Source organism: Grampus griseus (genome assembly GCF_964374135.1).
Source record: "Grampus griseus genome assembly, chromosome: 11".
In the NCBI taxonomy this organism is placed as follows: Eukaryota; Metazoa; Chordata; class Mammalia; order Artiodactyla; family Delphinidae; genus Grampus; species Grampus griseus.
In genome coordinates, this window is record NC_139005.1 from 94976713 (window position 1) to 94989028 (window position 12316).

A 12316-nucleotide genomic window follows, 5' to 3' on the forward strand; every position below is an offset into this window, starting at 1 on the left:
ACTGGCTAGAATCTTCTAGAAGTGTGGCTGTTCGTGCTGGTGCCTGCCTCTCCACGCACGGATTCTTATCTTCACTCAGAACAGTGCTCTAGATGGATCAACCTCCTATCCGGTGCTTTCAAGGAGGCGGGAGCTGTCAGCCCCTGCGGGGACTCATTTAGAATAGAATATTCTGTGATTGTGGCCGTTAAATGGAACATGACGTCATGACGCCAGGGTGGCCCTCCGGCCGGAGCGGCGGTCACAGCGCCGGGCGTGACGTCAACATACTGCGCCCCTGTGGGAGGAAAGCCCGTCGAGCAGCGCCGGCCGGAAGGGGAGGGACGCCTGGCCTGGTTTCCGGGCGACTCAACCCTGCCGGCGGCGGCATCTTCGTCAGTTTTCCGCGTTTCCTTCCTGAAGTGCAAGCGTGGCGGTTATGCCTTGGATACTCTCGGCAACTAAGCTTGTTCCCGCGGTAGCAAGCGCCCGCAGCCTCTCAGGTTAGACTCACCTCCCACAGTGTCTCCTTCGGGGCTTGCTCTGAGAAGCCTGAGGCGCACCAGAGGGGTCCAGGTTGGTCTGAGGCGACCCCTGCTTCAGTGGACTCTTCTGCTGGGGTCTCCACTCCCAAACCCTCTGTGCGCTCCTTGGATTTCTTCTCTACCCCCTGTCCCTGGAAAAGGGTGGGCCCGGGGTTCTTTCTGCGGTTGAGGTATTCTAAGAGGTTGAAATGACTGCAGAGAGAAAAGGGTGTGCTGTCTTCCCAGAGGGGCTGTCTTCAAAGTAACTCGGACTCATGGAAGTTGTGTCAGTTATCACACTTGCCCAGGTGACACAGTGTCTCACATCACGTAGCTCTTGTTTCTGTTAGGTTAACTTACAGTCGGATTTTCGTGTTTTCAAAGAGTAGACGTGAGAGCTGGCTGCAGAATGTACAGGAAACACATGTTTAGTACTACACCTCCTTTGAGTAGTTCCTCTCAGAAGAGGTAATATTTGAAAATACTCCTGAGGCTTTTTATGTCTGAAAGCCTTGCTCGAAAAGGCAAGGTAGTAAGTCAGGAAGAGAAAAACAAATACCGTATATTAACGCATATATGTGGAGCCTAGAAAAATGATACAGATGAACTGGTTTGCAGGGCAGAAGTTGAGACACGGATGTAGAGAACAAACGTATGGACACCAAGGGGGGAAAGCCGCGGAGGGGTGGGGGTGGTGGTGTGATGATTTGGGCGATTGGGATTGACGTGTATAAAATGGATGACTGATAAGAACCTGCTGTATAAAAATATAAATTAAATAAAATTCAAAAAAAACTTAAAAAAAGAAAAGGCAAGATAGAGTAGTCCAGGAATGGGGGGCGGGGCATTTTTTTAGGGTGTATTCTGTCGCAAGCAGTGAACATGAAGCTTGATCGGTGAAAGCTGAATCGTCTTTCAGGCAGATCTGCCATTGGATCATATTTTAGTTTTGGGGGCCGATAGGTGAACAATGTGTGAGCCGGAGCATATGGTATTTGACACCAGTGTTAAGTCTTGACATGTGTTTCTTACGTTGGTATACCTGAATTTATTGAAAATGGAATGGTAATTATATCAAGACTTACTCCTTACTCTAGAAAGTAAAACTAAAAAGTAATCATTGTTCAGTGCACAGAACTTGCTCTTTGCTTCTAACACTTAAGTTCCATAAAGCTGTCCCTCTCCATGGGAGTAGGTGAATAGATATGCAGTTAGTCAGTCTTTTTTTTTTTTTTTTTTTTGCGGTACGCGGGCCTCTCACCGCTGTGGCCTCTCCCGTGGCGGAGCACAGGCTCCGGAAGCGCAGGCCCAGCGGCCATGGCTCACGGGCCCAGCCGCTCCGCGGCGTGCGGGATCCTCCCTGACCGGGGCACAAACCCGTGTCCCCCGCATTGGCAGGCGGACCCTCAACCACTGCGCCACCAGGGAAGCCCACAGTTAGTCAGTCTTGATCACAGAGGCCATAACTTGTGATTTAGAGCTGGAACCATTCTTCGCTTGTAACATTTTTTCCATTTGTTGAGGCTTTGTGTAAAACCTGATTAATCAAAATTTAGAGCTAGGTACTGGATTATACACACCAGTGTCCTGGAAAAATGTAGTCATTATGCTTCATTTTGCTTCAGTGGAATAAGTAAATTTAACCACCTCTCATATTAACATCATAATATACATATATAGGCTTTTTGAATGAATGAATGATCTCCTTGGATCTTCACAAGTCCAGTAAGTTAGAGCAAATATCATTTTACTGATGGGGAACTGAAACTAACACGATATCACAAGTAGCAAGTCAGGAATGTTAGTTATATGATTCCCATCTAGTCCTTTTTCTGTTATACCTCTCTGCTAGGTCTTACTCTGCTTAGTAGAGTCCTTTTGGACCTTTTTATTGAGCCAGAAAGAATGTATCTTCATTCAGTAACTTTTGGGTTAGCAGTCATTGTGGGTGAATCTCCACTTCCCTGGAGTTACAGTCTAGTCAGATGATAGAGAAGCAACAAATAAATGAATATATATAGCAAAGGATGGTAATAGAGTCTTGACTCAAGTGACATGGGAGCCCAAGAAAGGCAGTAATGGGTTGTAAGTATGTTATTCTGGGATTTTATAAAGTTTTAGAATTTGAAAATTCCACCGACTTTAGATGTTCATAAATAGAACTTCAAATGTCTGTGGTGCTCTTGGGTGCTTTTCCTTAGGAAGACTGTGGGAACAGGGTATTGAGTACCATAGGTAACTTCCTATTCTGTGAAAGTCATGCATTCCTAAAGTGAAAAAGCTTTGGCTAATTAAGAGTGTGATTTCATTAGTTGTGCTATAGTTATTAACACCTAGTCATTTGAGAAAAAGCAAAATAAAGCATTAATGATGCATAAGTAAGTTTTATATTTTAAAAGACTAGATCATTTAAATATAAGTGTGAGATGAGGAAGGGAAATATTGAAAACATTAAAGAATAAGTAGAAAATAATTTTTAAAAGCCTGTTTGCAGTTAATTCTATGAACATTAATTGAGCACCACATAGGAGAACTAAGCACATAAAAAAAGTTTCTACCATCATGCGAGACGGACAAAAAAGCAAGTAATTGTGGGCTTCCCTGGTGGCTTAGTGGTTGAGGGTCTGCCTGCCGATGCAGGGGACGTGGGTTCGTGCCCCGGTCCAGGAAGATCCCACATGCCATGGAGCGGCTGGGCCCGTGAGCCATGGCCGCTGAGCCTGTGCGTCCGGAGCCTGTGCTCCGCAACGGGAGAGGCCACAGCAGTGAGAGGCCCGCGTACCACAATAAATAAATAAATTAATTAATTAATTAAAAAGCAAGTAATTGTAATGTAACATACTTGTGGGGAGAAGGAAAAAGTGTTGATATTTTCCGGGGGCAGAGAGGGGCAAAGAGGAAACGTGGGCATGACTTCAAAGGTTAGGAGAGTTGAGACTTGAAAGAAGGCTTAAATTCACCAAGCCAACTAGAGTGATGGAGCCATCCTGGCAGAGAGAATGAATGCAAAGGCCCAGAACTCTGAAACAGAATGACTGGTACAAAGCTTTGCATCATTAATAAGCCTGGAGCTTTTTTGAAATATGTTGCTGGGCATGTTAGTAGCTGTTACACCAAGAGGGTTCTGTGGTCAAATAAGTATGGGGAATACTGCATTTTATAGTGCTCATAATAGACTATTTCCATGTCTCTAAGAGGGAAATGTCTTTGACATTAATTTGCAAAATGTATTTGACCATGGAGCCCTTTTTCTCTGGTGAGTCTTGAACTGGTATCCCTTTGAACACCGTTTGGGAAAAGTTGGGCTCAAGCATGAGATGTGTAAGAAGACACATGATAGAAAGTCAAGTTGGGAAGAAAGCTGGTGGCTGGCTCGTGGAGTGTCTTGTATATTATGTTAAGCAACATTGAGCTTTTTCCTCTAGGCAGTAGGAAACGAATAATTTTAAGGTATTGAATAAGATTAAATCTGAATTTTTAGTTATCTGTTAAGAATAAAATAAAAAATGGACCAGAGGGCATGTTATTGCATTCTCAAATTTTCAGAGACACTGGTTTTTGCTTTTGTTGAAAAATTGCATTTTTTCTAAGTCTGATTAGTCCCACATGTGTAACAATAAATAAATTCTACTAAATGTCACATTTTATATAAGTGGCATTTAAAATACTCTGAGCTTTTATGATTTTATTTTCTGCAAATAAGCATTAAACGCTAATTGTCCCCAGTCTCTCCTGTAGAATAAATGAACTTTCCTCCCCACCCACCTACCAACTAAAAATCAAACAAAACAAGAGCTCACGCTTTATTCTAGCAGTCGTTTAAAAATAGTTGATCCTAGGGCTTCCCTGGTGGCACAGTGGTTGAGAGTCCGCCTGCTGATGCAGGGGACACGGGTTCATGCCCCGGTCCGGGATGATCCCACATTCCGCAGAGCGGCTAGGCCCGTGAGCCATGGCCGCAGAGCCTGCGGCGTACGGAGCCTGTGCTCCGCAACGGGAGAGGCCACAACAGTGAGAGGCCCGCATACCGAAAAAAAAAAAATAGTCGATCCTAGAATTTTTTCTGGTTTCAAAATTTGTTGCATTGCTATATATCACTGAACTATGTTTTTCGAAAGGTGGTTGGGTTTTAAGTGCTACTAGATTATTTGCTTCTATCTTTTAGTCACATTAAAATTTATAGTAATTTCTAAGATAAAAGATTAATATGATCAATAAGATCTGTTTGTTAAAAAAAAAGGAAGAATTCAATGACAGGGAACATGCAGGATGCAAGTCAACGTAGGAAATTCTTTTTTTGCTGCTTAATAAATTCGGGTACCTTGAATGTAGCACATCCAAAATTTAACACCTCCAGGCCTATCTCAGATTAATGGCACTTCTCTTCTTTCAGTTGCTAAGGCCAAAAATCCTGACTTCTGTCATACCCCACATCCAGTCTGTCAGCAAATTCCATTTGGCCCTACCTTTAGAATATATCCAGAGTCTGATCTCTCTTTACCACCACCGCCTCCACCACCTTGGCCAAGCTACTGCAGTCTCTGGCCTGGATTGTGGCAGTAGCCTGCATTTCCCTGCTTTTACCCCTGCTTACTTAGAGTCTGTTTTTAATGACGGCAGCCAGCACAGGCCTGTTTAAGTATGTCAGATTATGTCACTCTTCTGCTCACAGCCTCCATTGGCTTCCTGTCTGACAATTATAACATAGTTCATACTGTGATCTAGCAGTCCCTGCATAATCTGCTCTTCTGTTACCTTTCTTACTTCAACTACTTGCTCTCATAACTGGCCACACTGATCTCCATGTTCCTCAAACACACCTTACACAGTCTGCTTTAGGGACATTTCGCTTGCTAGTCCTGCTGCCTGGAATCTTCTTTGACCAAATATCCACATGGCTAACTCCTTCATTTCATTTAGATCTTTTTCCTGGCTACCTTAGCTAAAATTTCAAAACTCATTAATCTTTGCTGTTTTCTAAGTTCTTAGTATCACTGTTACCACAACTTCATCTTTTTCTAACATACCTAATCCAAACAGCCACTCATCAGATGTTTACAGTCCTGCTAAATACGTTAAAAACATAATCTTAGTGTGGTATTAAACAAATATTGTCTGCAAAACTCTAACAGAAACACACAAAGATGGTGTGATGAATTGGATTGACATATATACACTAATATGAATAAAGTGGATAACTAATAAGAACCTGCTGTATAAAAATATAAATAAAATAAAATTTTAAAAGAAGAAGCACATAAAGAGCTGTGTTCAGATGTTATATGAACATAATGTGTCTGAAGAGTCAATTTAATGATTCCTTTTAGTTGACTTCTTCTTCTGTACCTCTTTATGCTTCTTTTTTTTCCTCTTACCACCTTCTTTGAATCCTGCTGAGAAAATAGAGGGATTCCAGTTGCAAAAGTATATTGAGATACATGTTTGGGGCTGCAGGACTTTGGTGAATAATTGTTGAATGACCGTCTTCTCCAACTGCATTCTTCAGCAAAGCTCTCTTCATTTGCCATACCATTTAAAAGAAAGGACTTCAACTCATCATTGTCTTTGTCTCTTTCTTGATCATTCTCAATAATTCTCTTTGTATTGGTATTTCTGCCATTAACAATTTTACCTGAAGTTGTAACAGATATGTAGTTGCCCATCCCACTGTCGTCAAATGTCAGGGAAGAGAATGAACTAAGGCCCTCATGGCCCAGTGATCCACATGGTATATATTCTGTATCATATGAAGAAAATCTCTCGAAAGGTGGATATTCACTGGATGTAGAGAAAAAGATCTTTTACCTCTGTTTCTGCTTCCATAGGAGCTTCTTGGGTTATTTAAAAGGTCTTCAAAAAAGGTCCTCAAGCAAGTCTTCAAAGAAATGAAATGAAAATGGGTCCCTTTTACGAAAAATTTCTTTAAAGACATCATCTGGCTTACGGAATGTGAAGCCATATTCAGAAGAATCATCAAAATGACTTCTGCCTCCACCATTTAATCCTTCTTTGCCATATTTATCATAAATGTCCCGTTTTTCATCATTTGATAATACCTCATATGCCTCAGCTACTTCTTTGAATTTTCTCTCGGCTTCTTCTTTATTTTCTGGATTTTTATCAGGGTGCCATTTAAGTGCCACTTTTCAATAAGCCTTTTTAATGTCCACAGGTGAAGTATATCTCTGCAATTCTAGAACTTCATAGTAATCCACTATGTTGTAACAGATGGTTGGAAAGGGGTGCTCAGAGTAGTGAGAACCGTGGTTTCCTCTCAGCTTAGGCTCTGCTGGTGATGGTGGTAGAGGCAGTGACTGCAGATAGGCACATTTTTACATTGAAGACAATGTTATTACCATGGACCACTGCTAGGACACATTAGGATACTGATTATATGGCAAGCAGAGTTACAAGCTTATGTCAGGGAGGGCTGCATTATGGTGTCATTATGGGGTTGGGGTAGGCACTAGACCTTCCAAACAGAGCTAGTCCAGAGTCATACCAGACCATCCTTAACCCTCTGGACTATTTCCCCTATATTTTCCTGGAAGCCTCAAACAGTGCCTTATAAACCAGTGGGAGCTGTTGTTTATGGCCACAGCATACCTCTTGCATGATATGACCTCTGGGTTACTGAGCTTTAATAACTTACTTCTCAGTTGTTCCATGTTTTGGTTTGAAAAAATGAAGAATTTGTGAACTATGAAAAAATAATCAAGCACTTGACATATTTATTTCAACCTTAGTAAGTCATTGTATTAGTCCTGAGGCTACCATAACAAATTACCATGAACATGTCTGCTTAAAACAACAGAAATGTATTGTCTCACAGTTCTGGAGGCCAGAAGCCCGAGATCATGTGTCAGCAGGGCTACACTCCTTCCCGGGGCACTAGGGGAGAATCCGTTCTTCCCATCTTCCAGCTTCTGGTGGCTATACATATTCCTTGGCTTGTGGCCACATCTCTTCTGTTTCTGCCTCCATGGTTACAGTGCTTCCTCCTCTTCTGTCTCAATTCTCCCTGTGCATTTCTCTTACAAGGACACATGTCATTGGATTTAGGATCAACCCAGATAATGCAGGATGATCCGTTCATCTCAAGTTCCTTAATTACATCTGCAAAAACCCTTTTTCCAATTAACAGTCACAAGTTCTGGAGATTAGGATGTGGACGTATCTTCTGGGGGCCACCATTCCAGACACTGCAGTAATAAAATCATTTTAGTGCACTGAGGCAAGCTTATTTTTAATGGAATAGGGCAGCAAAATAACAGTCACAGAAAGAATAGTATTTAGTGAAATTTCTATATACATTATACATATATATGTCTGTATATACTAGGTTACTGTGTAAAATATATTTCTTACTGTGGGTCTTGGTTTTAAAAATTTGAAAGCCGCTACCTAATATAACAGCTTTATTTCACAGGTGAAGAAATAAGTACAGAGGAGTTATGTAACATGCCAAGATCATGTAGATAGTAGAACTAAACTAGAACTAGCACTTTTTTCTACTATACCATGCTGCCTTTAATTCTTTGTCTTAGATTGCCTTCCGGAGCACATGCTTATTTCCTTCATTTTTCTCTATGGTCGCTTCATCTTTCTTTTTTTTTCAACTTTTTTATTATGGACAATTTCAAACATATACACAAGTAGAGTAGTATAATGAACTCTGATGTACCCATCACACAGCTTCAATAATTATCAACTCATGGCCAGTCTTGTTTCATTCAAATCCCCATTCATCCTCTCCGCAATCCACCCCACCCCCATATTATTTTGAGACAAACCTGAGATCATATCACTTCATCTGTAAATATTTCTATTTATATCTCTAAAAGATAAGTTTCTTTTTAACATAATCACAACACCATTATCACACGTTAAAACAAATATTACTTCCGTAATACCATCAAATATGCAATCACTGTCCCAGTTTCCAGTGATCTCATAAATATAATGTATTTGTTTTACAGTTTGTTGCTTGAATCGGGATCCAGTTAAGGTTCACATATTACAGTTGGTTGATAATGTCTTTTAAGGCTTAATCTATAGATTCCCCCTTCCATACCTTACCACCCCTACCTGCCTTAGAATTTATGTGGAAAAAGCTGAATTGTTTGTCTGGTAGTGTCTTTGTTGATTGCTTCCCTGTGGTGTCACTTAGCAGGTTTCTCTGTATTTTTGTAAATTGCTTGCCTCATCTTTGTTAAGCTTTCAACCTGTGTAGACTGGGCATATTCCTTAATATGTATTCTGTACATTTTCTAAAGACAGATTCCAGGAAATACTTAATATTTTGTCCTTTTTCTCATTTTCCACTATTCTTAACTGTATTTTCATACTGCCTGGAAACCTGTACCATTTTCTCTGTCTTTTTAATCATTCAAGAAGCTATAATTTTTCTCAATAACCCTTTGTAAATTTAATTCAAAGTTAATGTTTAAGACTTCTTAACTCTCCAAATACATACGCTGTCATTCATGCTTTATAATCCCTACTAAAACCTTTAACTTGATCCAGACTTACCGCGTTTTGCTGTGGTAGTGATTGTATGTTCACGGGGAGATTGTACAGTACTAATTGTATTGTTGGGATTTAGCAGAGAAGACTTACTGAGTGACAGAGTAGAGGGATAAGAGCAAAGATTTTGAAGTTAAATAAAACTGAGTTTGAATCCCAGCTTCCCTAGTACTAACAGTGTAACATTGCACAAATTACTTCTCTGAGTCTGATTCCTTATTTGTTAAAAAAAAATAAAAAAGAAGGCGATGATAATGCCTACCTCACATAACAGTTAAAAATCTAATTCCTTAGTTTGGTGTACAAAACCTTCAATGGTTTGATCCTTACCTTGCTGATCTTTTCCTCTCCCACCAGCAGCAACACTGACCTGAAATTCTCTTTCTATCCCTTTTCCCTCTACACGCACACATGGGCACATGTGAATGTGGTGCTTTCTATGCCTTCCCTTTCATAATCTCATTCATGATACCTTCAGCTCCCCTTGTCACTTTCACTGACTAATTCCTACTCAGAGTAGGCATTTCTACTTCTGCAGTCTCACACAAGTGCCTGTAGTGTGCTTCTCTGTTCCCTAGATCACTGTCCTATCGTCATTGTACCCATCCCACAGCGTTGTGTTAGTTTTTGTGCTCTCAAAAACCTTGTGTATGAATCCACCACTGCGTTCACAATGTAGTATTGCTCTGTCTCACCTCCACTAGACTGTATGTTCTTTCCAGACCAGGACAGATAGTCTTGTGTTATTCTTGTGTCTTTCCCAGCATGTGCCAATCACACACTTAATAAATCTTGCTGAATGAATGCTAATAATATTACTTCTTATGGGCTAAATATGATTAAGCATTTTTCAGATATTTCACTAGCTCTAACATTCCAAGATTAAATGAGATAAGATGTGCATATTTTCTCAAACTTCACATATTCTCAATAAAAATGTTAATTCTCTTTTTCTGAATTTTAGGACACAGCATAACACTACCTCAATGAAATACTTCCTACCCCCCTCCCCTGCTTTTGTTTGTTGTCTTTCTTCTGTTCCCATAGCTCCTATTCATACGTTAATCATACCGTATGTATATGTACCTCTATTATATTCAGGTAGACTAAAGTCACTAAAGGTAAAGATAATCTCATTTCTGTATCCCTAAGGCCCAACACAGGCTCTGGCTGGCCCAGAGGAAGGACCATATAAATACTGAAGGAGATACTAATTTGCATTTTTCTAAAGCATCCTACTGCTGGAGGTAGATAAATATGTATATACTGTCAGGACTTTCTAGGTACACTATTCCATTTCATCCTCTTTATCTCTCCTTCAGGATGCATGTCATGTTCACAGCGAAGGTACTCCCTGCAGCCCATCCCAGAGAGGAGGATTCCAAACCGATACTTAGGCCAGCCCAGCCCCTTTACACACCCACACCTCCTCAGACCAGGTAAGGCCTTTTAACTGTAATGGCTGTCTCTCTCTTTAGGGGCTTTGTCTAGAACTGTGCTATCCAATAGAATTTTTGCAGCAGTGGGAATGTTCTAGAGCTTTGCTGTCCAATACAGTAGCCACTATACACAAGTGGCTACTGTACACTTAAAATGTTGCTAGTGCAACTGAGGAACTAAGTTTTTTAAAATTTTATTTTAATTAATTTAAATTTAAACAGCTACATGTGGCTAATAGTACTGTATAGACAGCACCATCTAGAGCAATAAATACGATTAGCCTTATAATTCAGAAGTATCAGTGAAAAGTATGTATTTCAAGATGTTTTTAAAGAAAAATTCTGTTACTTTCTAAAACATGGTGTCTAGAACTGTGTTCTAACTATTGATTCTTTGTGAACTACTGTGTTAAAGACATTTTAGGAGACATTTTTCTTGAAAGCATTAAATGCTCATGTCAATATTAAGAAAAATATTTTTATATAGGTTACACAAGATTTCCAGATATGATTGTCACAACTTTGAGAAGTGGTAACAGTGATAAAGGTGATGCAAAAAGTTGATAAAGGTTTACTTCACTAATTTTTTTTTTCTACTTTAAGATTCCAGCGTTCCTGCTGGAAGATGTGTCATCACTATTGTTCAAATTCATACCTAAGGTTTTTTGTTTTGTTTTTTTTTTTTAAAGACACTTAAGGGATGAACTATGATGAATGAATATCATCCCAAAGAGGTAGGCAGGGTAAAACCAAATGCTTTGGAGAAAAATCAGTCAGGTTTTCAAGGGAGATTAATTGTTGCTTCTGCCATGCGAAGTTAAATCTGTATTTACTGTGTAAGCATATATATTAATAATCTAAATTGCCTTTGGAAATATGTTACTCTTTCACTGTCTCCACTCAGTGAATGATACCAGTGTGTCTCTCAGTGAGGGCTTCCTTTTGCTGATTCTTCATCAGACTGGAATTCCTGCTGGGAAGTCGGCTGAGACTCAGGAAATGCAGCTCACCACTGAAACACACAGGAAATCAGAGTTTTTCAAAGCTGTAAGGTAAGCTTAATAGCAATACAGTTGATATTAATTTAAGTATTTCTCCATCCAGTCAATCTACCTGTAGCTTCAATTTAATACTAAGTTTTACCAGCTTTGAAAATTACTGATTTCTCGTGGTGAGATACTTTTACATGGTGAGCTGCATTTTCCAGGCCTTGAAACTAGTAATCATATTGTCAAGATGATGGCCTCTGTATCTAGACTGTTATTTGTGTTATGTGCATGTTAACTATGTTAAAAATGAATGTAAATAAATACACACATACAAGTTCATATATATACATATGTTCATATAAACTATGCGGGAAAAGGAATACCTATCATAATTTTTTTTTTTGCGATATGCGGGCCTCTCACTGTTGTGGCCTCTCCCGTTGCGGAGCACAGGCTCCGTACGCCACAGGCTCAGCGGCCATGGCTCACGGGCCCAGCTGCTCCGTGGCATGTGGGATCTTCCCGGACCAGGGCATGAACCCGTGTCCCCTGCATCGGCAGGCGGACTCTCAACCACTGTGCCACCAGGGAAGCCCACCTATCATAATTTTTATTCTCCCTGTACAATAGGGATTGGGGTAAGTGAGAAGGGATAAAAGTAGATAGAATTTTAAAAGAGAATTATCAGTGTTAAAGAAACCACCGGATATACAATAGCCAAAGTGTTAATCACTTATCTTTCTCCACGTAGAGAAGCAAAACTTACAGGAGTGTTAAAATAATTGAGGGGTGGAGGAAGAGTCAATTATTAAGAAAAATTAAGAGGCATTTAATACTTTTTTTAAAATCTCTTTTACAA

At 40.1% G+C, this 12316-nt stretch overlaps 2 protein-coding genes across 2 annotated transcripts in view; one reads left to right on the forward strand and one right to left on the reverse strand.

The window, feature by feature from the left end:
- Positions 1–347: 347 nt before the first annotated feature.
- Positions 348–12316, forward strand: part of XPNPEP3 (X-prolyl aminopeptidase 3) — a 58747-nt gene continuing 46778 nt past the window's right edge. The window contains exons 1-2 of the mRNA XM_082666905.1: positions 348–482; positions 10352–10468. Of these exons, the coding sequence (XP_082523031.1) occupies positions 419–482; positions 10352–10468 (181 nt within the window). The 5' untranslated portion in view covers positions 348–418. The remainder of the gene's footprint in view (positions 483–10351; positions 10469–12316) is intronic.
- Positions 5814–7299, reverse strand: DNAJB7 (DnaJ heat shock protein family (Hsp40) member B7; the record flags this gene model as incomplete). The annotated part of the gene is given in 6 exon segments (XM_082665217.1): positions 5814–5923; positions 5926–6298; positions 6301–6375; positions 6377–6649; positions 6653–6817; positions 7291–7299. Coding segments are annotated over 6 exon segments (1005 nt in total).